At 41.7% G+C, this 27,826-nt stretch overlaps 1 protein-coding gene across 6 annotated transcripts; it reads right to left on the bottom strand.

The window, feature by feature from the left end:
• Positions 1-217: 217 nt before the first annotated feature.
• On the bottom strand, positions 218-27,356 carry sobpa (sine oculis binding protein homolog (Drosophila) a). 6 transcript variants are annotated; one of them, XM_062468966.1, is made up of 9 exons: positions 27,028-27,356; positions 21,290-21,361; positions 19,845-19,980; positions 19,035-19,244; positions 16,834-16,985; positions 15,578-15,601; positions 10,787-10,882; positions 5,577-7,320; positions 218-4,700 (listed from the first exon to the last, which is right to left on the bottom strand). In XM_062468966.1, the coding sequence occupies exons 1-9, from the start codon at positions 27,121-27,123 to the stop codon at positions 4,669-4,671; spliced, it is 2,562 nt and encodes an 853-aa protein (XP_062324950.1). In that variant the 5' UTR covers positions 27,124-27,356; the 3' UTR covers positions 218-4,668. The 6 variants fall into 6 exon arrangements, with proteins under 6 accessions (XP_062324950.1, XP_062324946.1, XP_062324945.1 ...); XM_062468962.1 differs by having other exon boundaries at positions 5,301-7,320; positions 27,028-27,355; XM_062468961.1 differs by having other exon boundaries at positions 218-7,320; positions 27,028-27,355.
• Between the last annotated feature and the right edge of the window lie 470 nt (positions 27,357-27,826).

The raw sequence follows: 27,826 nt of genomic DNA, 5'->3' as shown, positions 1-27,826 counted from the left end.
ATCATGATTCTGTGATTGAAATGTTTTTCAGTAATTCAGTCCTTTCAAGCCTCTTTCTTACCTTACTGTTTCAATGATGTATTGAAAATGTGTGAGTATTCAGCATGTTAGATGAGAAGATAATGTCAAAAGTCAACAATGTACAGTAATAGTAAGGTAAGGTTACAACATGTATATTTGCACAAATTTACAGTTAAAAAGTTAAACAAACAACAGGTTGGTGTGTGCCGCTATTTATTAGTCTCCATAAGCAATTCACTGGGTAAAACAAATACTGTTACAACACAAAATTATTTCTTTCAAAGCAATCTTGGCAACATGTTAATAGATACAACTTCATAATAAAAAGACAATGATTCTCTCCTCTCCTGACAATTTTCTTCACTTTTCAATATAAAAGAAGCTTTTCACTCTTAAACCAAGCATTTACATTTGAACAAAATGCCTAGTCCAACACATTTTTTTATTTGCAAATGCAAAGACTTGTCAACAATAAATAATACTATAAAATGTACACAAAAAGATTGAGAAACCGTCACAAGGTAAAACGTAGGATGATCTGGATGTCTGAGACATAGGAGTCGGGGTTGCTGAGGGAGTTTTTCTTTTTAGCAAAATGTGAGGGTTCATACAAGTTACAGAAAGGCGGATCATCTATACATCAATACTAGCAAGATAACAAAGTTATTTTTTTTGTCCATTTGGTTTTATACAAAGTGAAGGGGTCTTTTTTACAAGCAAGCATTGTCATCTGCACTGTAGAGTACACAAGCAAGAGTTAAGGCAGCTTTTCTGTCTACGTTTGAAAAGTCACATGAAATGTTTCATGTTGTTGTTTTCGTACGATAGGTATTCTGCTCTCTCTAGATTTTGTATAGGAAGTTGTCATTGCATATTTCAGGCTGTTGACCAAGCCACCATCACTTCTTTTGACTAGTGTTGGAAATTTCTCAAACAGTACGTTTGCTACTCTCAAATCTTTTTCCAATCTTTCTGCCACAAAAAAGACAAACAAGATTATCTCAAATATATATTTTTAAAAATCATCTTCAAATGAATGTGTCTCAAATAACTGAACACGGCAGAGCAATACATAAACAGCTTGAAAGACAAATGATACAAAGGGAGCAACTTCTGTGAAGGTAATGCTAAGTGTGAGTGTGTCTGTATGTTTGTCGGTAGCATCAGTGTGCTAGGTGACAAATCTCTCAATTGTTTAGAAGCACTCCCACGTGGACTGAGTAAACAGCAGCAGTGACTGTATTAATTACTACAGCGATATCACAACTACATTGCACTGATTATCTTACATACAAATAAAGTGAATCAAAGCTGTAGTATTCTGTCCTGTCTGAATCTGTAGTTAAACTCCTCTTCGCTAAAGTACCAACATATTATCATGAAAAGGAGTGTCATAAAGAGGTAAACAAGATGGCAACTATGTTCACCCTAAATTGACTTATTTCATGCCAGTTCTATACTGATTGTATAATAATGGGATACCTTTAATGAGTACGTGACAAATGTTTAAGTCAGTCTCAAAGCACCTGGAAAATGTGTGTGATTCTATATGCATTCCTATCAGTGCTCCTGCCTCAGCTTAACAAGGACAGACGCGCACACACACACACAAACACACACACTTTCTATGAGACAGACGACCTGTTTCATTGTCTCAGTTTCAAGCGTCTCCCACATCTGGCAGGAACCGCAGACACTGCTAGTTTCCAGTTTCAAGGCTATATCTGTCCTTGTCTCCTGCTCTGCAGTTACATGGCCGAGGTCAAGCAAAAATTGTGAGGAAATGGAATTTATTCAGTTTCTCTCAGAAACGACTGTACCTTTTGTTGTCACCTTCAGCTATCATCCTAGTAAGTGTGTGTGTGTGTGGTGGGCTATTATGAACAGAGAGGGGAGACAGATGGACACACGCATACATACACACATCTTAGACCTCTCTCATGCCGAAGGCTTGGGTAGACCTACAGAAATATCCGACATGGATTGAACGAAGAAAGCGGGGAAATTCAAGGCAATGACTACAGTGACACAAAATCCCAGTCTTGGCACAGGGCAAGCGGAGCCTAAATGCCTGACTATCAACACCCAGCAGATTGTGTTGCAGAGCTTACTCAGAGTCAACAGTCTCCAATCTGACCTGCAGTCTCTGATTCCCACTGGCTGGCACACGTTGAGACTAGATAAACCTATTGTCATCAGAGGAGATGACTGGCCAGAGAGATAGAACTATGGGTGAGGGAGCCCACATTTCATCAATCTGCCAAAAATATGGATTTGTGAGCCTGTGGGCTAATATAAGAAATCTGAAAACTAGTTGGTGGAATCAGTCCATAATTTGCAATATTTGTTTGTCATTGGTGCAGATTTTAAATCCAATGTATGCTTCGCACTGAGAACAAGCCACTTCATTTTTTTTGTTGGATTTAAGATTCTGTAAGGTATTTGGCATTTGATATATTATGATCTGCTGTCATGCATGTCGACCTCCCATATGGTAGTCTGAAAACATACCAACCCAATAAAGGCCTCATTCCATTCTGTACATGCCGCTAACTACATAGTCGACTGCCTTGTATAGTTATCAGAACCTACAGGACTACAAATGGTTATGTGGACCGAAATGGAATAGAGCCTGGCACCTTCGCATTAATGGAACAGGTTTGACACAACATTTGACACATTGTTAATAAATAAATGGTAAACATGTAATGACATAACTCAACACTGGAAAACAACATCTGGAGTTTTGGTTTAGACTGGTAAACTTTTGATTCTTATTCCTTTTCAATTTGAACACAGTTGGGCCGGACAGGTAGCCGATGCAGGTGTTTTCAGTAGTTTAACATTGCAAAAAGACAATAGAAAACCAGAAGGAGCCGATGGGAAGTAATTCTCTACATACTGGGTTCCCTCATTGCTTAACAATGGTGTGATTGTAATTCAGCATGTTACCTCCCTTGCACTCAGTCAACGAAGAAATACTCGCAATGTATATCAAGACACTTCTTAAAATCACAATGTAGAAAAGATGGATACTCTGATGGGAGTAATATCTACACTTTGACTTCTTCCATCCTTTTCATGGACTCTCAGTTATTACAAACGCAAACCGCTCCTTAACAGGGGGATGGCAGAGACTTATTTCAAGATCCTTTGCGATAAGTAGCGGCCATCTGGACAAAGATTTGGATAGACTCATAACCCTTAGTTATCAGACACACAGATGCCATACAGCTTGACAAATGTATATATATATATATATCTATATCAGTGATTATCACAATTACAATTGAGCTGTAAAGTACTGTCTGACCACATCCTATATACTTTAGGTGTCCATGCAGTGGAGGTGCAGATAAGCAGTTTCCTCCATGATTCAATTTCTAAAATTGCACAAACTCAACATCTACCCACCTTCATTTGCTGGTGAGTTTTTCTACCCTGTTGTCATCAAATCTGCAATTTTATTGCAAATGCTTGTCTTTTCGCTACACAAAGACCACTGACATGAAATAGTTTCAGACTCACGGGGGCCTCACTCCAGTGGAGAGTGCATGTTGCTGGAGATGCTCATGGGATCTACGAGAGCCATCACGTCTCATCATCGATTCTCCTCAACAGTCACGACTCAGCAAAACAATTCCTGTTGATTGTTGCCTTCCAAGGTGTGTCCTAGTTTGGTTGCTATATCCAAGTATAGCCAGCAGACATTGCTGACTGAAAGAACGATTGGATGGGAAACTGTATTTGGTTGGATATGGGTTGGGATGAGCGTTTGTGCTAGTTGTGGAAATTGGGGTGAAGGTTGGGTGAGTAGTGCTTCACGTCATTTGACTGAAAAGCCTTTTCATATGAGACACGTTTTGTGCAAATAATCCAAGCAACGTATAATCAATATTAACTCATAATGTCTCTGAATAAACCCTTGCACACCAACTGAGAAAATGCCAGATGGATTTATTCATCAATTATTTATTTATATTTTTCTAAAGGGCTTATTGGGAAACATTCATATTAACGTTAATCACAGTCATATATGAGTTTATATTCATTTCACCGTCTCAACATTATTTGCATGCCTAAATGTTTCACTGAGTTAAAAGGGCTTAGTAATAAAAGGAATGGAAAATAACATTGTTGAGCAAACAACATTAACTCCTATATCTATTTCAGGTGCTTCGAGGTCATTCCAATGCAGGAGTGCCCCCCCTCCAGGTCACCCATAGAATTGCTGGTATGCTACTGTTCAATCACTGTTTCTGAAGAGTCTCGTAGCAGAAACATGATGAAACGATAAATGAATGAGAAAAGATGGAACAGGCTTATTTATAGGGGCAGTGTGGGCTGAGCATTTTCTGAGAGGAAACAAAAGGAGAGAATGGTTTCTGATCCGGGTCAAAGGCCTCCATGTCCCTTTAGGGTGACTAGTTGGCCTGTGGGATTGGTAATCTGCCTGTCTGAATTCCCATCAGGTAACAAGGCTGAAATGCTGGTAGGTTGGACTGTCGGGGTTGGAGGGGTGGAACGGTGGTGTTGGGGAGATGGTGTTGGGGAGATGGTGTTGGGGAGGTGGTGTTGGGGAGGTGGTGTTGGGAAGGCGGCTTTGTCGAGGGTTCATGTCGTCCACAGTGCAGTATTCCGCTGTTCTCACTCTGATGGAGAGCTGCCATTTATCTGGACTAGAATACGAAACAAAAGATATAATCTAGAATAAGAAATTATGTTGCATGGGGGAATCACATACACAACCATATTTCCGGTTGCCAAAATAAAATATCAACTACAGCCTCATTTTGCTAAGAAAAGCAATTAAACAGAATTGAAAGCAGAAATGATCCTTTACAAGATCTGAATGTCTGACATCCCTGGACGAGGAATATTCAAAATAAATATTTAGTTTTATGTTCAGAAATATATATTTAGCTTTCAAAAAAAAACAAATAGTAACTTATCAGCTGAAAACATTGAAGATTCAGGTGTTTTAGGCAACATCAACCCTGTGGTTTATTTCATGCTGTACTCTCCTAGTTAATGGTAATTGCATCCCAATAGATAACAGTAACTGTACTGTAATTTTGAAAAGGGATGTAAGTGCTCTTGTTTGCGGCACATTCACTGAACTTCCACGTATAACCTCTTATGTAACTTCACAGAACGGCTGACAGTCATGTGGCCTCTTAGTGCTAAGGAGTGGGAAAACTGGGAGAAGGCAGATCATGACAGACAGGGAGAGGGAGGGGGCTCTCTGGGCCGTCGATAGGGGACGCTTTAAGACCAACCTTTTCCGCCTCATTTGTTCTGATTGCGAATTCGTAGGCACCTCCTCTTTAGCGGTGGCTCCAGCTCTGGACTCCCGGCAGCCAGCGGTGCACTGATGCCACAGGACAAGATGGCCGTCTTGTCGGAGCAGGGCTTTGGCACAGGCTGGATGACTTCAGAGCCAGCCTTGGGCACCAGGGGCAGTGCATAGGCGTGTTCCTCGTCCTCGAGACTGCCGTCGGGATCCGGTTTGCCTTCCCCAGTGCCCCCCGCCTCCTCACATGAGACCCGCTTACCTGTGTCCCACTCTGCTACTGAGCAGCTGTTCTCCTTCAGCGCCTCCCGCTCCAGCTCCATGTTGACTGGTCCGCCCTCTCCTCCTCTGCGGTCCAGGCACTGCTCCGAGGTAGGTGTGAGGAGAGTGCTCCGGACGGTGCCGTTGACTAGGACATTACAGGAGGTTGCGGCGCTGAGATCGGTCCGTGTGGCGTTGCTGGGTGGAGGGAGCTGGTAGGGGTATGGCTCTGGCTGGAGCAAAGAGGGCTCTGTGCTGCAGAGAGACGTGTTGCCACTAGGAGGAGAGGCTGAGTCTAGCGGGCCACCAGCAGCCTTCCTTGCCTCCTCCTCGTCCACAAAATCCTCGGGCAGGCTGCTGTCCCTCCCCAGCCCAGGGGCATGCAGGGGTGCTGGCCTGGTGGGAGAAGGGCTCAAATCCTGTTCTGGCTCCACTTTCACCTGGACGCTGGGCGTTACCCTCTGGATGACCTGCTGCCCCCGTGAGCGCCGGCCTAGAGTCAGGTCAATCACACCCTCCGTCAGAGAGGGGGCGCTGGAGAGGCCTGAGTTAGGGCTGCTCCCCGAACTCTCCTCGGCCTTCACAGTCAAGTCCACAAGGGAAGTCCTACTCCTCTCCGAACCAAAATGGCCGGGGGTATAGCTGGAGAATTCAGGTGAAAGCGGCCCTCCGGAGCTGGACGACCCCCCCTTCCTGTCTCCATCCCCTCCAGACGAACTAGGGGAAAAGGTTTGTGTTTCCGGGGGCTCAGTAGATTCCTCCGAGGCGCTGGGAATGGGGTCATTGCTGTGTGGGTGGTCCCTGGAGGTCTTGGGGTTATATGGAATAGGCACCGGGATGGGGATTGGGACAGGTAAGGGGACAATGACAGGGTAAGGGACTAACAGAGTGGGTGGGGGCACCAAGGGGGCGAGGGAGGGCATGCCAAAGTTCATCATTGGGGTCATAGGGATGTGCCCGTTCATCATGTTGATGGGGGGGAATGGGGGGTAGCCAGGCATGTGGAGACCTGGGTGAGGGGGCATCCCCGCCATGTTGGGATTGGAGGAGGGGTGAAGATGTGGAGAGAGTAAGGGGCGGTGCATAGAGCTGGATGGAGGGCCAAGGGTCCTGGGTGGCATTGGCTGAGGGGGCCCAATGCCAGGGATCATGGGGTTGGACAGGGGACTGTTTGGGCCTGTGGTGTGGGGCGGGCGAAGGAAAGGTGGGCGCATGTGCTGCATCATCTGGTGCTCCATGAACAACGGCAGCGGTACCGGCCCCCGGGGAGTCATCACCATGGGGGGGCTGCCTGGGGGTACACCCATGGCGGGGTGCAGGGTGGGGACCGGTGGTGGGGGCAAAGTGGGGCTCTCGTGGGGTCGAGGTGTCGGGTTTTTGGCCGAGGAGGGGGAACAGACTGCGCCACTTTCAGAGGGTGAGGCGGCGCTGGAGCTGGAGGGGGCCAGCATGGACGAGGTGCCCACCCCAGGAGATGGGGCCTTATGCCGCAGGTCCGTCAAGGGGGTGCCCCAGGATTCCGGTGTGAGGAGCTGCACTCCAGTGCCTCCCTCTGTCTTGCTCTCCCCCAGACCGTGCCCGGGGTTACACAAACCCCCTGGGAGTGCTGCTTGGGTCTCCTTGTAAAATATGTCCATCTTGTACTGGTTCAGGCATTTGGCACTGCAAAACTGCAGTCTTCGCTCACCAGCACCAAAGTCCAGGTATTCCTTAGTGTGGCGGATGTGCTTGCACCAGTCACACACCTGGAACACAAAACACACACAACACAACACATCAGCTAATCTTATATGCTACCCAGAATGCACCAACCTTAAACATTCTTTTTTCACACAGTGTCAACTTGATAAGTTCTTAGTACAGTAGGTCCTTCTAAAGACACTATAGTAGGTAGTCTATCTCTGTGTAAAAAAACCAAAATGTTTGCATGTGTCCATGAGTGCATGTGAAGACAAATTGAATCATTGCATCATAGTTGCAGTATGCAAACTTCATGAAAAGTAGTAATTGAAACAAAACGAGGCACTTCAAGTGACTTTGAAACTAAAAGAATACCTGTATTGCAGCTTTCAAATGTTTTTTTCCGTTCAAACAAAGAATTTCCATTTACACTTCCCACCTCCGTATGCAGAGTTAGTCATTGATTGAAATGTGATGTCGGACCAGGCAGATTAAATAGATGAAGCCACAAGTAAGAGGTTTTCCCTGTAAGATAGTACTATGCATGGCAGCTGCTGTAGTTGTTCTGTGTGAACTGGGCAGGCTAGTACACTGTCCAACACTAGGGGGTGAAACACTTTTTTCTCCTATGCAACATGTTGTGTAAGCTAATGAGGCCCTCTGAGAGTTGTTTAGCAACACAGACAGCTACGTGCCAGTGGAATGTAAATTTCTAATTTTGGAGCGGCCTGCCATATTCCAGCCAATTATGTTCCAACAGTCCTGTTCCAGCCAATCGCCTTTGGTGAGGCAGGACTTCCTACTTGGCTTATTTTGTGACACCACTGTCAATCTAACTCAAAAGTGCCAAAATGTAGATGAGAATTGAGGGCGCTGTGTCTCATACTTTAATTAATTTGATACTTTTATCTATTGCAGCTTTAATCTTAAGATTTACCACTGTTAATCTTAGGATTGATTTCTTTATATAGTGCTTAACAGTACCATGTGATCAGGGTTGAAAGACTTCTCAAAGTGCATCAACCGACAAATAATAGGAAATTCACTAAAAGTCCCTTGTTCTTCATCAGAATTTCTCCCTTCAAGTCATAATCTGATGAAGAAAGTGTTTGTTTAACAAAATGCATATGGATTTAACCAGTAGCGTAGCCACAAGGGGTACATGTCCGGCCCTCCAGATTTTTTTTAAACATAAAATTCTGGCTACGCCCCTGGATTGAACAGTTTTGGATACTGTAGACACAGAGGCACACAGTCCCCACTGGGCAATGACTCAGTCTGGGAAGCTCCTGATACTGCGGACTGTTTTCCAAAATCAAAGTCTGCAGTAAACTGCATATCATTAGTTGGACTTCCAAAATGCCTAGTCACTAAAGCTCATTAAAATGACTTTTAGTTCAAAAATTGAGCACCGACGACGATAAATGTATCTCTAGTGCATAGATAGCGATAGGTGAGTCCTTAACATGGACCGATACTCATCAGGCCACACACAGCTCACTCTGTCAACCCAAGGGGGAGGTGAAAGAAACTCACTGGAGATAATTAAGGCATTAATCAGTTGTCAGAATCCTCAACGACATCCATCTATCAAACAGACCCTTAGTCCCACAAGCAGAATGCTAATAAGGTGCTAGAGAAGAACTAGGTTTGGATTACAGACATAATCGTCTTGCACACTGACACCTACACATCTGTAGATATGGTACAGATTCTTCAAAAAGTATATTTAAAAGTCCCCTTGCCCCTTACAAATACCCTATTGACTTTACAAAGCTCAACTTTGATTCTTAGAGAAACAATTCGGACTTCTTAAAAACAAAAACACAGTTCCCAGACCGATGACTATTTTGAAAGTGTATTACATTTGAAAAATTGAAACAACAGGCATTTTCAAAATGTGAAAAACTGTTACTTCAAACTCCACAAATTGCCAAGGGTTTCATAATGCATCAAGACCAACACTACTGGTGGAATTGACACGCAACATTGTTTTGGGAGGGAAAGTGCCCATGCAGCAGCTTGGTGTGCTGTGATGGTGGCTATTCAGGTGAGAGATCCATACTGCAGTCACCATCCCCTGTCCACATCAGCCATCATCTCTTTTTAACTGCCTGCTTAATCTTGTGAAATTCAATGAGCCATGGCTGAATAGGAATCAAAAGGTGTTCTGTGAGTTGAGCTTGATGATGGCAGACCCAGGATATTTTAAATAATAAATGTGTAAAAAATTTCTTGAACTCAAAAAGACAGATGGGGAGCACTTAACGACTTTCTGCACTGCGAGTGAAATTTCACTGTGCATTACCCTAATGGAGTTGTTTTTTTCTCTTTCTCTCTCCCTCTCCCTCTCTCTCTTTCACTTGCACACAGATGTTTGCTGTTGAATGTAATTATGGTCATTTATTTCAACCATGGCCACCAAACCAACGGTTGCTCTGGTGCGGTTTATCTATTCACTTTGCCGCAATTAGCTTGATTCCTAGCAAGCGCAAAGAATATCTATGGTCCTTTTCTGCTCTGTTCCCCGATCTTCTTCTGACCCTTAAACATGACCGATAACATCTTCCTGTATACTCCATCTGGGCTTGACTCATACTTACAGGAACATTTTAAGTTTACACCTACATCAAATAATTATATATAAACGGCTAGCTAACTGATTGAATGCCCATATTTTCAATAAATCTAAAGTGGTCAAATAGCAGTGAGTATATATCACTGGTCATTGATATATACTGCAGAAGTTTAATCTGATAGCTCATTGGTCGGGCTTATGAGTTACGGTTGCTACTGTGGCCCCACTGCTATGACTATACAGATCACTACTGTGCGGAAAGTCACAACGGTCGAAAGCATGAGTTAAATGCATACTCAACACATAAAAAAAAGGTTCATTAGTCAACATCATTATAATACGTTAACAGAAAACACACACACACATGCACACGCACTTACACACACACACATACTTCCACATGACACTGTTAATAACTACAGCTATTACTGGAATCTGAGATTATGAGAGTAATTTTGGGGGGAATGTATGTTGGTAAATTCAGGTAGATTTTACTTTAAAGTTTAGATAATGTTAACAGCTAGTTAAGTTAATAATAAGCTAACAGTTTATTACTGTTTCCAACTATTCTAATCTTGACAATATCATAGCCTGTGAAGTGATTTGTTGTCATTTCAGTAATTGAAACAGAAACTGAGTTGAAAGAGAAAAATATTGAAAAAAAAACATGATGAAATGCATGTAAACTTCAATTCTTGGATTGAAAGTCAAAAGTTAAAATCCCAATGTCACATAACGTTGAATGGAAATGAGAAAAAGCTATTTGAATGGAAAAAAATGTGTGTGTGACCCTCTAACTGTATTTGAGTAGACTTGAGTAAACATTTTTTTTTACAAACAACATACTTCAAATTAATACATTATTTAGCACATTCAACAAGACAAAATGAAAATCTAGAACAGTAGCCATCAAACTTAAACTCTATCTGGTGGTTAAATGTTTTAGTCCTTACAAGAACATCGCTGTTTGTCTTGAAGACAAGCCTGGGCGTATCCTTAGCATAGCTGTGCTGGGGTAATTTCTCACCAAGGCCGTCTTCATCTCTCGCCTGAGGGGAGAAATAACGGCCTCTTTTTACGAACGGACAAAATAAACAGGTGAACATAAAGAGGGTAAACAACAACAAACTGATAAATGGAAAGACACTGACAGGTGGGAAAGAATATTCATAGTGATTTGGTGAGCATGCATTGTTGTGGAGTCCAGGGATTTCCTCGTAAGACAGCCCTGTAGTTGTGTGTGTGTGTGTGTGTGTGTGTGTGTGTGTGTGTGTGTGTGTGTGTGTGTGTGTGTGTGTGTGTGTGTGTGTGTGTGTGTGTGCATGCGTGTGTGTGTGCTTGTGTGAATGACTATTAATGTTGTTTTAATTGATTATTTAATCATTTAATTATTTTCAATAGATTACCATTATACAGAGAAACAATAGAAAAAATCACATTAAGTCAACAATAGTTTCATTATTTAACCCGCAATGCAATATTGAATCAACTATAGCATAATTTATAACTTAAAACAAATATTGATCAAAAAAGACTAATAAGAAGAGAATAATTGAAGGACCACTTCATTAAATCACATGTTGAATCTTTGCAAGCACGTTTTTAACTTGTCTTTAAAAAAACAAATACGGACACAGACACACAGCCACAGATGTGTCATTGTGTCATTATCTGGGCTCCATTTTGTGCTGTGACCCTCTGGCCCGGTGCCAGTTCATTTACATATAGTGCTAATGAGGGGTTGGCACTGTGAAGAAAGTATGAGGGGTACTCCCCCCCCCACCGCACACACACACACGCACACACACACACATAAAGGCATACACACATCCACACAGACACATCCACACATGCATACAATACATCCACACATCCACACAGGCATACAAACATGCACACACGCATACACACAGACACACCCAGAGTGAGGCAGATACAGAGCAAGAGCCAGACACAAAGGTTTGGGCGCAAGTACAGTCATTCAATCCAAGCACAGATTCTCTCCTACACACCCAGCTAAATACTGTGTCAGACTGGAGTGCGGTCGATTAGAACTATGCAAAACAGGATACCTACAGACAAATCAGACAATTAACATTCTTTTTTTAAGCAAGTTTTATTCCTTTGCCAAGCCTCAAACCTAGTCAAACTACCTTGCAAAATAGTTATTTTACAAAAAAACATCAAGGCCACCTCAGAATTCTAGCAAGGTTTTGATACTCATAGGTCATTATTCTAGAATCTGTCATTTTTTGGGTGACTGGATTTCCATCAACTTCTATGAGCTGAGAATGGAAAAGCACAGCCTCACTAACACTTCCCTACACCCTAACAGTCGTAGGAAACAACTGATTTTGTTAAATGAACCAATACTATACCACATCCTGGGGCAATTGTTTTGAATCTATTGACATTTATCCAAAAAAGAGATGCAGTTGCTTGTGGCTACAGTAGCATAACCTTGTGCCAGGAAGTTTCTATTCATTACTACTGTCCGTCTAATAATCCACTGTTTAAACATCATCTCAGGGTCTCACCAATGGGTAGCGAACAAGCTAGTGACTCCAAAGCCCAGAGAGGCTGGTTCACCAGCTGTCCCCGTGTTCATCTCCATCTGGGCATGTGTGCCTTCCCAGGTGTGTGTGTGCGCGCGTGTAAGTGTGTGTGTAAGCCAATCACCTGCCAGGAGAGGTGTGTTTCCCCAGTGGACAACTGCAGCGGGTATACCCTCAGAGCTGCACACGTTCCCTAACGACTGGAACAGCAACAAAGACACTCGAGACGTTCCAGCTGAACACATGCACACCGTATCCTGAGAACGCATCCACTTCCCATTTGCCGGAGCCAATGTCCACAAAGTTTTTTTTTCCAGGTGTAGCCTCATCTTAAAGTGCGTATCTATTTAAAGTTTCAACTCCAGATTCTTCACTCCCTCAACTCACAAACTTTTTTCAGTCTGTTGTTTTAGTTTTAATTGCTAGCAGCTATGAGATAATCACCATTCACACTGTGCCCTGCAGCTGTGTGGAGCAGACCTGAGGGCTCTCTGAATCACAATGAAGACAGGCAGCATACACACACATGCACACACGCACACACTATTGACTCTGTCTTTTGTTTTATTAAGCATGTGTCTATTACACTTCAACCCAATGCAACCAAAAAAATGGCAGCGCATGTTAGAGCAGTGCAGGCAACCACAAAGATGTGTGTAATGATGTGAGTGTGTTCAAGGTGTGTGACATTTCTGGCTGATGTAAAGAGGCTCCCTGGCCCCTCTTGCCTGAAGGGCCCTCAGAGGAGAAGACAGAGATGGAGTCTTCCGTTCTCCAGAGGGCCCTGCAAAGTTTCCTGAGTGCAACAAAGACAGACACATTGCAGTAGAGAAGGGCTGGAATTTTACTAACTTGTCCTCTCTAAATGTCTGTGCAGAATGTAGTGCATACTGTATTGTACAATACATAGGAAATCACTGTGCACATGGTGTGTAATTCAACACAATGGACTACTCTGCATACAGTGCTAGAGAGAGAGACAGAGAGAAAGAAGGAGAGAGAAAGGGGAAAAGGTGGTGATGGTGTGCGTTTGTGATTGTAGGCATGTGTTTATGTGTATGTATGTGTATGTGTGTTTGAAGTGTGGTTGTCTTTGTAGTGTGTGCACTTGCAGTGTGAGAGGATCCTACATTGTGACTGATTTTAGATTCCAGTGAAGTCACCAGAAGACATCACCTGTGACAGCAGAACGTAAAGCAGTGCAATGTTGAATAACAAGGCACTGGTACTGAAAGTTTGCTATTAGTGGTAATGCATGTCTTCTAGTCTTACTAACTACTACAAGAGGCTCCATGGGTTACACGCATGTGAAATTAAATCTAGGGTCCCTGGGTGCTGTGTGTGGAGTCCAAATGAGCACAAAATACTACCTCAGATTGGGCCCTGAAATGCAGAGCATCTCTCTAGACCAGGAGACATGCATTAAGAGGACAAAACCAAGATGAAAAATTTGTTTTTTTGAAAAGGCAAAGAACTGTTGTTGGTTGAGCATTTGTGGTAGAACATTTGACTGCAGATACAAAGGTAGCAGTTCTGAATCCCCCCTGTACATCGCTTCGGATAAAAGGGTCTGCTAAATAAATACATTATTACATTATAATTATTATTATATGTGTCTGTTGGTTTTTTTAAGCAGATATATAGTAGATAGGAACAGGCAGTCAGGTGGAGTTGAAGGGAGGGGCTACGTCTGAATGGATGTATTTTTTCAAATATTTATGTTGTCATGTTGAACCTTATTGTGTCATTTTATTATAATATTTTATTACACATTTATTCCATGTATGTTAATACATGGTGAATTTGGATGTATAATCACAGCATTAAGGACATCAATTCCAATGCTTTCCTCTCGAGCTCAGAACCTGATCTGCACAAGACTTCTTCCTCAGCTTTGCCATTCCATGTATGAATGTCAGTTATTATACCTCAAACACTGGATGGTGTTGTGCCACAGAGAAGGGAGAAAGCGAGACCTCCACTACTCCCCAATGCCCCCATTCGTGTCCGCCATAGGAGCAGATTGGGTTACGCGAACGAGGCAGCTGTAGATATTTTGCGAAACCCGATGCCTGGAGCCTCTGCCCACCCCTTACCCCATCCAGCTCACTGCGTCCAGGCTACTCTTTATGACTGCACACAGACATACAATACTTTTTCAGTCATGACATTTTTTTCTGTTGGGAAAACTGGAGGGTTTGTTGTTGTGGCCAACCTTGCGGGTGTATGAGAAAAGAAACATGTGGGTATCACTTACTCAAACGGCCCTGTATGAATGTGCAAGTGAGAGACAGAAGATAGAATGTGGCCTCAGCAGACAAGGCCTGTCCTGTGTGAACCCTTTTCTTGGGTCCTCTCTGCCTCAAACATGTAAAACTAGGATTCAACTCTTCTAGGTGAAACGGACATTATTGTATGAGGCACATAGGCTGTTAATCAGATAACTCTACTTTTCACTGTTCAAGGTTATTGTTCAGATTAATAATGTTTTTGTACTTTGATCAATAAAGATCAATAAAGAAACTGAACCCCCATAAAGTAAGTCATCCAGTTTACATGAATCCAGTTAAGATGAATCCATAGTAAGTTCAATGTCTTTACAGTCAAAGGCAAATACCGATCCATCAACAATGGCAAAAAATAAAATCTTTGATCAATTAATCATCTTGAAATTAATCAACATGTAAGTCGTTGATAAGTCACTTCCTAGCACAAGGGATGCTACAGTACCTGGATATTTACATTTTACATTTTAGTCATTTAGCAGACGCTCTTATCCAGAGCGACTTACAGTAAGTACAGGGACATTCCCCCGAGGCAAGTAGGGTGAAGTACCTTGCCCAAGGACACAACATCAGTTTTGCATGACCGGGAATCGAACTGGCAACCTTAGGATTACTAGCCCGATTCCCTCACCACTCAGCCACCTGACTCCCTATATTTCGATATCAGAAAATGTGGGGGGGGACACAGCAGACACAAGGCATAACTAGATTCTCATGCTGTGAAAAATGAAAAGTGAGAACAGAGAAAAAAAATCTATCTTTAATTAAAAATGATAACACGTGTACCTCCATTGGAACAGCCGGACGCATAAAACGCAAACAGTGCTATTAAGTGAATATGTTTGGATGAAAAAAATCAATTCAGGACAAACAAAGAAGAGGAGTAAAAACATATTATACTCACAGTGTAATTCCTTACATATCCAAGCTTAGGTATGAGAAAGAAAGCAGAATGTTTAACTGCAGTAATCAGGGATCAAACGGAGAGACAGTCTGTACTGATCATTGCTGCCTACTGTATGCAGATCTGGGCTGGAGCTCAAGAGCTTCATGCTGAATCTAATGAATCTGCATTACCAATGCTCAAACTGCTGTTTTCATGTTTTACCCTTTGACAGTGTTTTTTCTGAAAGGTTGTGAATCCGTGTTCAAGGTCTCACCTGAGGCTGAAAGTCAGACAGGTAAGTTAGTTAAGTTGTAAGCTTCTTGATGTTATTGACTACTCACCCAAACAGGTACTTTTGCTACTAAGCAGTAATATGGACTAGTTCCTTAAGGACAGTTGGAAAAGGTTGTGGATGAAAAAGATTTATTGGTTCAATACTAAGATATATACAGCTATTTTGTAGCCATCAATATGGACAATAGCAGCGGCAGTTCAATGGTACAAATATATTTACAATGTGGTTTGACAGAAGTAGTAGGCGGGGGTAATCTATAATACAGAAACTGGAGGATTCTATGGAATAGAAAGTGGTCAATCTATGGCTGTGTCACTAAGGTTGCTCTCTCTTGTGAACACCAATAGATGACCAATCAAGGCACTCAAATGACTCTATATCAACCCCTGTGTTATGGATACAGCATTTCTCCTGTTCTATATCTTCCAATAGTTACTTGTCACGTGATTCAGGTTTACAACAAGACTTCGGCCTCCTTCGCCTGTGGCGGAGTGTAAATTATGAATATTAAACCTTCAGGGTTTGAAGTGTGAATAAAACAATGAAAGAATAAACAGTTTTCCTCTGTTGATAATGAATGTAGGAAGAGGGTCAGAAGAAGTAGGGTCAGGGACAGTATGTCACATGGTCCGGTCTGCTTTATCATGAGAGATCACAAGGATGAGGTGCCTTCAGTTTGATGACATTCAACACTTGGAACTTGAGTACTCCACCCAGTCATCTGAGTTCAGAATGTGCTAGCTCAGTTCAACTGCTGAATGTGAGATGAACTGATTTCTAGTTTATGTTAAGCACACTGTATAGCTTCAAAAAGGCTTTTTCTAGTTTTCATTTTTTTTAAATGAGTGGAATTCCTGTCATTGTGTGGTAGAGGGATGTGTGAGGGACCAGGTCAAAGAAGGTCAAAGAACTGGGTCAAAATGCAGGCACACCATTTTTGCGAAAGTCCTCAAGAGATCGGGGCTGTGTGGAAGCTTACCTTGTTTCTCTTGAAGTAGGCTCTGCGGCACGCAGCGAAGCATTTCTCACTGCAGAAGTTCTTCAACTCGCTTCCCATGCTGAGGGAATAGCGTTTCACGCCAACCTTCTGACACCAGGCACACATGATCTGTATGTTGGACATGTCCTCGTCTAAGGGACCCCAAGATAAGCAGAGAGAGAGAGAGAGATAGAGAGAGCATCTGATGAAGCATGCAACATGGTCAAAACATGACATGAAAATGACAGCTAGGGACTAGGGGCAGAAGATACAGGTAACTCCAATTTCTTGTTGTTTTTTTGGCTGTCATAGTCATTTTAACCAATCATTATTACTTTAGAACCTAAAAGATGTAGTTAGTGCAGAATCAAACAGAGTGTGCCACCATGTTGGTACTGAGAAATAGTGCTGTAGGATACAGACAAATATAGATGCACCAAACATACTACAACTAAATGAGGATTTAACATTATTGAGTTTACTTGGAACCCCAACTCAAAATGTAATATTTTACATTTTGGGAAACGTAACATTTTTAGAGCCTGAGTTTAAATGAGTTATAAACGATTGCCCATAATTGTGATTGTGTTTTAGACCGATGCTGTTGTACTTGCTGAGATCTCTTCCTGTGAAACTTTTTCCAATAAGTCCCAATTATCACATTATGACTAAGAGTGTGCAGGAGTGAAACCCTGTGCAGCCATTAGTCTTTCACCTCCACTCGCCTCTTTATCATGCTGTGAACAGGCTTTTTCCTTCTTGTTAAGCTTAATGGATCTATACAGCCATCTGTTTTAAAGTAAAGACTAATTCACAGTTAAAGGAAATAACTCCCCAAGGCCCTAAAGATAGCACTGTAGACTCAGCATGCATACTTTATGCTTCTTTATGTTAGACTGCAACTATTTTCAAATCTTTTTCTCAAGGTAGGTAGGGATGGAGGTGGAGGAACTCGGAAATCTTTTTCTCTTCTTAATAATTGTAAAATTGGCCCTATTTCCTCTTTTCCATACAAACTGTTCGTACAGTCTGGAGTAAAGAACATTTATCACCTGCGTTCTCACGGCAACTTCTCAGTCATTAATTAATTTATTCAGTCATTCACTAATAAATGGAAACTAAATTTCTGATTTCAAAAGCATTTTTTTTTTTTACAAAACGCCCAGTGATTGAGGTTGCTTGAGTGCAGACACCTTGGCCTTTTTTCTAGATTCTCGCTAGGCAATGGCTGAAGCATCTGCAGGGGTAAAGATCCTGGTAATTATGCAGCTTCCATATTAAATACCTCCATCATCCAGGGTACCTGCACCTCAAAAGCCCCTCTGTTACATTAGCGAGTGTATGAATTATTCAAAAAGGGGACAAGTTGAAAAGTGTGCGTGTTTTTGCATGTGTGTATGCAAATGTGGGTGTTTTTTTGTGTGTATGTGTGCATTTGTGTGCGTATGTGTCTTCGTGTATGTGCGCAAAAGCGTGTGTCTGTTTGTCTGTGGGCATTTGTGTGTGTGTGTGTGTGCGTGTGTGTGTGTGTGTGGGACCGCACCATCTGTCCCCCCTCCCTCCCAGGGCTGTGGGGACTCCTTTAGGGTGATGCCAAGGTATCTCTAGCCATGAAAGTGCTTAGGCTCTCCTGAGCCATGGCACACATGCTTTATAATGAATCCCTTTGTTTGGCTAAAGTCTATGTACATTGTTGACCATGTAATGTTGATACTTAAGCAGGTAGAGAGAAGCAATGTGTATAGTATGGTGTGTAAAGTGTTATTTGAACGGTTGAAATACTATCAAGATATTTTTACTTTTCAAGTTACTTTTCTGTACTTGAATATATTTCCAATAAGGCCAACCCCGCTAAACATTAAAAGCAAAAGTAATTGAAATAATTAGAAATAAAGACCTGGTTTCCTGATGATGCAGGACATCAGGTTGAGACAGATAACAGTAGAATACTTGCATAACACTTTGATCCCTTAAATTCAATCAACAGGTTCTGTCTGGTTCTGTTAAGACAATTGACTAATGCAACTAACATAATTACCTAACGACTTACTGCAAAGGCTTTTGCATCAACTCAAATGAACAAATGTTCATCAACAGCAATCCCATTCAAACAAACCTACTGTCTTGTTCAACACAGTAACTATATGCTCAGTCAGACTGAGCAACAGGATCATAATCAGCCATGCGAGGAGACGTCTTACCTGCTGGCGGTTTTATCAGAGGGGGCGGGATTATGGGGACGATTATGGGCATGTTCCCATGATCCTTTACACTGGCCCCTGAGGTGGAAGGAGTGGTGGAGGGCTCTGTCCCTCCGTTCCGGGAGGTTGGCGTGGAGTGGGAGCTGTTGGCTTGATTTGGGGAAGTATGGTTGCTCTCCATAGATGCTGGGACTTTTGGCAAAGAGTTTTCTAACAGAAATAAATGAGAGTGTGGTACAATGGGAATTTATGTAAAGCTTTGCAAGAGTTTTCAAATGTGTTGTTTATTTGAACTTGTGAACAAATGGCTTCGACTACAAAATATATATATTTTTAAATTGTAAGTATTTGAGGATACCTTTAAATACTTACCTAAATACCTTGATACATAAAATGATCATGCTGATTGACATAATAATTAGGTTCTATGTATAGATTTTGTGGCCCTTTTTGTACTTTATTGGACAGTTTTTAAGTGACGTGTGACAACAAAGCTACAAAACTTTGTAATTACATAGGAGATGCTATGGTGTAGGTAACTGCAAAATTGTAAGAAGGCTCAGTATGGAGGAGGGCTTTAATGAGTAAGTAGATGTTGTAAAGTGGCAGTTGAAGGTTGTGGTACCAAAACAAGATCATTATTCCTATTTGCTTACTACATAACAGTACGTACAGTATGTAATTACAATGTTGTTACTATAGGTATTGCTATGTAGCTACATAGATGTTAATGTAGCCGTAACGTAAAATATTGTTAACTATTATGTAGTATATGTGATTAAGAGCTACTGGTCATTGGGGTATTCTCACCTTTAAGGACAGAGATGTGTTGTGGAGGCTCTCCGTCTGGGTAGCTGCGCATGTCGAGGCTATCCGAGTCCCTCAGCTCCACCTTGTCGTAGCCATACCACCCCAGCAGCTCGTTCATGGTGTTTTCGGCAAAACTCTGCAACAAAACACAGTTGGCCCATCAGACCTATTGGACTGGACACTCATCTACGGTTAACAAGATGAAAAAAGCCCTAACAGTAGAAGTGAGAGTAGATAGAATAAAACTATGTGAGCTATGGTAACTCTTAATAAACAACTTTGATGGGGCCTGTTCAAGGGATCCAGGAAGAGTCTCATGAGACGTTGTGCCATGGTAGATATCAGTTGGTGTGGACAAATGAGTACATTATCAACAAAAACATCAAAAGAGCAAAAACATTCAAACACTCTGTTATTTGTGCATGCATGAATGTGGTACCATGCACATTGAATGCTTAAAGTACCCGGCACCTAATTGTTCAAATTAAAAAATGCTAGCAGTTGGAAATGCAATTATCTGCAAAGTGTTGCTAACACTTTGCTGGACCTCGCTATGTAATCAGTTTGTCTATGCATGCGTCCATGTAGAGATCATCACCCAAACAGTAAATGCATGCTGTGACACTCACGGTGCATTTTCCCACTCACATACCTGTGTATGCTTACAAGCACCTCAAGTGTCATGATTATTTGCCATTCATAAGTGCAAGTACAGGTACAATGAAATTCTTGGTCCTGCTCCTCTCAACTGTTTCTTAGCGTTCTAAAAGAAACCATATATGGTTCTAAATCTTGAATTCTACGTAAATAAATCTTATGTAAACAGTCTTACAGATGCCTCTAACCTCGCACAAAGTACCATGAGCATTATCTACTGTACACACTTTCACCATGTCTTTCAAATACCCAACATCTCAGAAACAGGAAGTCATTTTCATTTAATAATAAAACCTGTTACTTACACAACACCTCATGGACAATAATGATGATGTTACTTGCACGAGGACGCAGTAGGTTACGGGTAAGTTAACCAGTGATGATTTAAACCCTGTGCAAACCAGTCCTTTATTCCAACTGTTGTTACAGTCTATAGCACATTACTTGCTAAGTTTCTTACAGATTTCTTCAAATGTTTATTCTGTATGTAAACTACTTGAGGAGGCCACATAAGATGAACCACATTTCATTAGATGTCAAGTCTAAAGAAGATAAATAGTCTCATCTCTCTAAGTCAAGCCTCCAGCCCAAGAAGGAGATTCAGCCTATCTCAGGAAGTAGCCCAGGATCAGTATAGAGACCTTCCTGTAGCACAAGGGCATTATTAGGCTTCCTTGAACCTCCCACCTCTCAAATGTAAAGACTTGAATCTGATACCTACAACACAAATATCTTAGACACTCTTATGGGGCTACAAAAAAAGTCTCGCATGGACAATAGGGGCTCACCATGGAGTAGGGCGGGTTGCCATGGAGATCACCCGCCTTGGCTGCCCATGGGTGGGCGCGCTTAGTCCCAACCTGATGAGACACGAGTCATTTCATTACATTGCGGCATTACAACTGTCAATCACACTACTCCATCAGGCATTTAATTGTCAATTAACTTCTGCCTTGTCGATACTGAGGGTTGAGGGAGGTCAGTTCATTTGATGGGGGAGAATGATCATATGCTCTGAGTCACACTGCAGACACACAAATAGCACCTGGATTTGTTGCGTAACTGCTGTTCCTATTTTAATGTCTTTGCCACTTTAAATTTGCCACACATATCCAACACATGCTTTACTAAACCAGTCCCTGTCCAGATAAATATAATGTCCAAGGCAAGCACAGACCAAACAATACTTTTTTTTGTATAGCCCTTTTTTGAAGCAATGTCACAGATGCCTATAGAACTGCACCTACACCAACCTAAAACCCTCAAGGAAGCAATTTGGTGAGGGATCCCCTCCTCCAAAGATGGTTGGTGATACAGAGAGGTGCAGCATCAAGTAGGAATCAAAAGCCCTGTGTGGTCCATCAGAGAGCACTGGAGACTAAAGTCTATGTTGTCGTCTAGGTCAACAAGACAGTGTGAAGTCTAGAAGGCCAAGTCTGGCTGTTTACAATAACTCCATATTTTCCCACAAATGGAATTTGAACATGCATCTTGAGTTCATTCATTACAGTCAAATATACTCAACACATTAGAAAAGAAACACTATTCACGATTCCATAGGATCTTAAACTGCTGCTGACATACCACTATGAGTCCATGCCAGGCTTGGAACAACAAGGAGCCAATGAACTAAGTGCAGAGCAATATTTCCCCTGACACAACACTTGACAGCATACTTCACTTTTAAGAACATTGAGGGCTCTATTCTACAGAGGCAGTATTACTCAAATTGGGAAAAAACTTGATGTACTTCTCATTAAAAAAACTAAATCCTTGCAGGCTATATGTAAGCATGGCAAAAATATAAACACATTTTCTCAAGTTGATTTCCTTTATTTCTGAATATTAAGGTACAAAACAAATCTCTAAAACCATTCTAATTCCCATGACCACACTCTGAATGACTATGTCAGTTTGTTTTATTGACTACTTAATCCAGCTAATAATACACTTAGCATTAGGCAAGGAGGTACAGTAATAACCTTCTGATTTTGTCTACTTACTCACATTTAATCAAATTCTAAAAACCTGTTTATTTACAATTGTGCCTTGTTTGAAACTTGTTCTGAGTAAAAATTCTCAGGAGATCTGTTTGTGAGATGAGTAATAATTTCAATTAAACTTGTTTTAACATGGACTGTAAAAATAGACATTTCAAATACATCATATCCTATTTGCCCTAGCCTGGGCTTTGGGTAGTTGGCCGCATGCCAGGGCTTAATAACATAAATGGTCATGATGTCCAGATTGGGACACATAGTAAATGAAGAATGACAATGGAATATTGATCAGTCTGATATAAAATCCTACAGTAGTACTGTGGTCAAGGACTTGAAGAAATGACAAAAAGGCTAAGGCCACCATTCAATCAATTTCAGATGAAGGTGAACCACATTGCCGGTTCAGATGTAAAATATGTTATGGTACATTTGGACAGACATTAGGTAGTGGTCACAGAAACTGCTACGGTCCAAGTGCGGTCCTAATGCTGGTTTGATTCACTAGGCCCTTGACTTTATATACACTGGATCACATTACTCTAAGAAAATGAAAGGCTGCAAGGGCCACAACCAACTTTGTGTCACAAGTTTCTCCCTCTCTCTTTCTCTTTCTTTCACTGTCCTCTCCTTCTCTCCCTGTCCCTTGTGTCACCCTGCCACTTCCAGAAAATGGGAGTGGTGAGGAGAGTGCAATCCAATCTGGATGGCAGGTCATGAAAGCAACACATTCACACACACACACACACACACCACACACACATTCACACCACATACACACACTTGGCTTCGGTGAGGTAGGAGGAGGTAGGGTTGGAAGCAAACTGTGAGCTGCAGATGTGCATTTGGCTTTAACCCATGGCTAATCAGTCCATCAAGCTAAGCAGATCATGGAGGACGACTCTTACTGACTTCACCAGATCACCTGTAACACTTATGTCCCTGAGTAGACGATAAATAAGTGCAAGATTCCTCTCACAAAATTACTAGAGACAGATATCAGGAACCCCCTTCTTAAGGCCTTAACTTTCAGGCATAATGTATAGACTAGAAAGTTCCCTTGATTGTAACATCACAAATTATTATCTTCGGTATACTCATACATTGTTTCATGGGATGAGAGGACACATTCTGTTGATTACTGTGTAGCAGAAATAAGATCCTTTCCCTAAGCATGGCAACGCAATACTCCTCCGCAAATGATATGACTCCATGTCCCTCTGCAGTTCCAGAAAAAGTTTAAAGAAAGTGTAAAGAGATGGTAGCGTTCAGCATGTTTAGCTGGGTTGATGAGTGGCACAGCAGGCAGGGTATGAGTCAGAGGGGGAATCAGACACCACGTGGGCAGAAACCAGAGTAGGTCACAGAACACCGTGATAAAATTCCCTAATCCGCACGCCAAGTTTCCTTTAACACAGCCCACCTCCTTCAGACTATCCCAGCCCACACTTTTCCATTCCCTTGTTCACTCTCTCCTCTGCTCTCGCTCCGCTTTCATTTCCCTCTACCTTCCTTGATATCCGATCCAGCCGAGACACTCAGGTTACAGTTTTTACAGCTTAGCCAGCCTATTGCTGTATACATTCCAGTCTCTCTCTGCTCTTACCCTCTAGCCTCTCCTATCCCCTATCCCTTATCCCACCCCCCTGTCCTTGATTACTTGCCGTGGCTTATTTTACCATGGCGCACATTAAGCGGCACAAGATGAAGGAAACACTGTCAGCCTGTTTCGTTTTTCAGAGGTATGATCACTCACAAGGGCACATTGTGTGATTTTTTTTCAGAAAGAAGGGCGGAAAAAAATAAAGAAAAGTAGCAAACGTTTTCAAAGTTGCAAAAGAGCCCTTGGTGTGAGACCTGTGGGGGAAAACCTTGAGGTACGGCACGGTTAGAGTATAACAATGATCTTAGAAGAAGTTACATTTGGCTTTGACAGAGTACTCTCTATTGTATGTATTTCGGACATTCTTGTGGATCCTTTGTAAATCTTCTCCATAGTTTATTACTAAAACATGGAGTTTACTAGTTCACCATCTTCAGGCCCTAACCCTAACTATTAATCTAAACAACTGTAATACTAATCTAATCTAAGTAAGGGATTCCAAGAAATGGTCTATGGATGTATGTGGATGTACATTAAGGATCTTGTATTCAAAGCTTCCTTCCAACAGTTTTGCGGCATCATTAAATGTCACTCATTCACACTAAGTGACTCACAGACTTAACATCCAGGTCTATATCAGTCTTGACCATGACTGACAATGGGAAACTGAATACACAACAGTGGCATAACATTACAGGCAGATAGAGGGCGCTACATAAAATTGAAATAATATTCTTATGAATTATAAGCTAATATTTAGTGATAACATTGTGAATCTCCCATCCATGTTGGACTGTGACTGTCTGGTATTGTTGTTGTGAAACTATACATCCTTATTCAAGCATATGCTGTCCGTAGCTGTTAATGATTTTACCCAGTGTGAAGCATTAAGTCAACTTAAGTTTGATGCATTTTCAAGGACTTGTGGAATGGGAGTCCCACTGTGTTTTAACTTCCAATCAGCATTTAAATGCTGTCCTGTTCATTGTGCTGTAACCACACTGTCTGGTCCCTAAACAGATCCAGTAAAAATAGATCAAACCCAATAAATGAATGCCACTGATTGCTAGTAGGAGGACCTCCTAAAGCTAAATGATATTGAGAGGATTTCCATACAACACAGTTTTAGCTGTGTATGTTTTAGGTGAAAACATTCATATTTTGATTCAACAAATATGCATCAATCAGTGAGTCTTTTATATGCAAAATGCAATATTCTTTATCATCTGCAACCTCAGTGCTCTCCATAACATGGAGCAGACTAATTTTTTTTCTGTATTTTGATTTATTTAATTTATTCATTTACAAAGACAGTCAATTATTCTTTAGATGGCCGTCATTATCCCCGTTGCTCAGCACAGGTAAACCTGTGCACCAACAATAATTTGACTACATTTTACATGTTTGGATAATTGTATGTCATGGACGCAATTCATGACATCCCAGCCCAGTCCAGACAGCATTCATACCTACGCCAGTGCAAGACACAATGTTCACTGCAAGGCATCTGTGATAGATTGATACATCAACAATAGCAATACCACTGACAGAGGAATCCAAATAGGTATTTTGCCAGTATACTTGTAGTCAGTGATAAAAAGGTGTTTGCTTACATTTGGAGAAAAGCAATACATTATTTCACAATGGATCGTTTTTAATAGATGAACACAATTTAAAGCTTTGTTGTCAATCCCACTAATTTTGCTTCCTGAATGAGAACTAAACCAAACATCTGATACATGAGATTGTCTGCAAAGTCAGGCAATGGATACTTAGGATATCCACTGTCTAATTGAGGAGTCATACAGTTAAAATAGGTCTGATTTTTAAATGCTTCCAAATTTATCCTTGGAGAAAAATCGTTTAAAAAAGGATGTTCAGCACACACTGAATTCCAGTGCACGCCTGAATGACGGAACATCCAACGTTGTCCATTCTATATTTTTGAACAAATGAACATATATCCTATTGTGTCCTAGAAGAGCCCTAATAATAGTTATTTTAAATGTTATTCTATTATAAATTATTATCAACCCCTAGAGTATTATGTTTCACCAAATATGTCTTTAACCCAAACATCGCATGAGTACAAACGAACACATGAAACCCGAGACAAAGCGACTGGGATGCCTGCAAATGCGATCGACTCTTTCGCAAAAGCTGTACGCAGAAGCACAGGGTATTCCAACCATAGTAGATTGTTAATATATTTAAATGACCACGAATACATATTCTGACGAATAAATTGATGTCTTAAAATGCGAGCTATATCACCAACGCACGAGAAACAATGTGTTCTTGTCGGGCGTGAGTCTCGTAGACGCACATCTGGAATACACGCCTCTGGCGCTTGATTATTCCACAGCTGGTCAGACGTCTTTTGGCTTGCGTAGTAGCAACACAACACATGCACTTCGTGACTTGTGCTACCTAAAACATATTGTAATCTAGCAGTGATTTATTCTTAATGCGTAGGCTACGCTGTGTGTTGTTTTGGTGGGATAGTAGCAGTGCTGTAGTAATAGTAGTGGCACTGTTGACGCCGTCACTGACGCACTGGGTTTTCCATTAACTCCTATATAACTGTATGGGTGAACAAACAAATGGCAAATTGTCCAGAATGGATATACCCTTACCCACAGTCAACACGTCAACAGCGGATGGAAAGAGAAGGTGATACATGCCGTGAATTAGTTTGTCTCCTTACATTTGACCAGCTTTGTAAAAAAATAAAATAATCTATAAACAATAGAACCTGTGCAGCTATCTGGATTGTGGCCATTCAACACATTGTACTTCAATGAATGACTTTTACTCACAAATGTGAAAGAGGATGAGCGCTCAGCGCATCAACATTGCATGCTTTCACGGTCGCCCCATTTCCATGCGTAAATCGCATGCAAACGGTGCAATATTGATCCCTTACCTTCATTTCCTCGTTGATTTCCCTTTTAACTGGGTGAGCCGGTTTTCTGCTTCTTTTATTTTCGGGGGGTCTACCTTCTTTTTCCATTTCTGCCATTTTTTATAATTTCTCTGTCTATATTTACGGTTAAGAGTAGCCTGGACAAGTGTGAGGCGGGGACGCTTTAGAGTTGCCAAACAACGAATGTCAAGCTTGGGAACAGCCCATGTGAAGCTGGTGATGCCGTTGAGGGCTTTAGGTGCCCAGTTAAGTCAGCCATCTTCTGCGTTCTGCCTCTATTTTCCACAGCTTGTGCTAGAGTTGTGAGACGCCTCTCTGAGTCGAATGAGCGGTTGAGTGAAAAACCCAGACAGGGGGAGGGGCGTCACATGTAACATTATATGACGCCCCGATCAGAGGTGGGCTATTTCTTATGTTCACGTCCGCTCAGTTTCCCTCCATGCTAACAAACCAGATCAGCCAAACCCTATGTAGCTTATTCTGTTGGTCCATCAGTCACTTGTCCATCAACTAGATGTCCATCAATATGCCCATCAGTAAACTATATTGGCATTCTCTGAAGTGTGTTTGTCAGAGTGAAATTAAAGCTTTGTGAGATCATCTTCAAAACTGAAAAGCCCCAGATACTGTAGTATGTAATCCACTCACCATGATTAAGGCAAACCAGTTCTCCCAACAGTTTTGCAGTTTATGATGGTTGGAAAAAGTCAGACAACAGGTTTCCTGAATTCAGTAGATTGTGAAAACCTCATCAGATTTTCACACCATAGTGGCAATAATACCTTGCACTGTCACCTCA

This window comes from Osmerus eperlanus, chromosome 9, assembly GCF_963692335.1.
Source record: "Osmerus eperlanus chromosome 9, fOsmEpe2.1, whole genome shotgun sequence".
NCBI classification, from domain to species: domain Eukaryota; kingdom Metazoa; phylum Chordata; class Actinopteri; order Osmeriformes; family Osmeridae; genus Osmerus; species Osmerus eperlanus.
The sequence above is the reverse complement of the archived record's forward strand: the minus strand, read 5'-3'. Positions and strand labels throughout refer to the sequence as shown.

Bases quoted from the DNA above. Each gene is read 5' to 3' on its own strand.
- sobpa (XM_062468961.1), bottom strand. From the start codon at position 27,123: ATGGCAGAAATGGAAAAAGAAGGTAGACCCCCCGAAAATAAAAGAAGC. The intron at 19,245-19,844 runs GTGAGAATACCC...TATTTCTGTTAG, and splicing joins ACACATCTCTGTCCTTAAAG to AAAACTCTTTGCCAAAAGTC. The intron at 7,321-10,786 runs GTAAGGACTAAA...TTTGTGTTCCAG, and splicing joins AGACAAACAGCGATGTTCTT to GTGTGTGACTGGTGCAAGCA.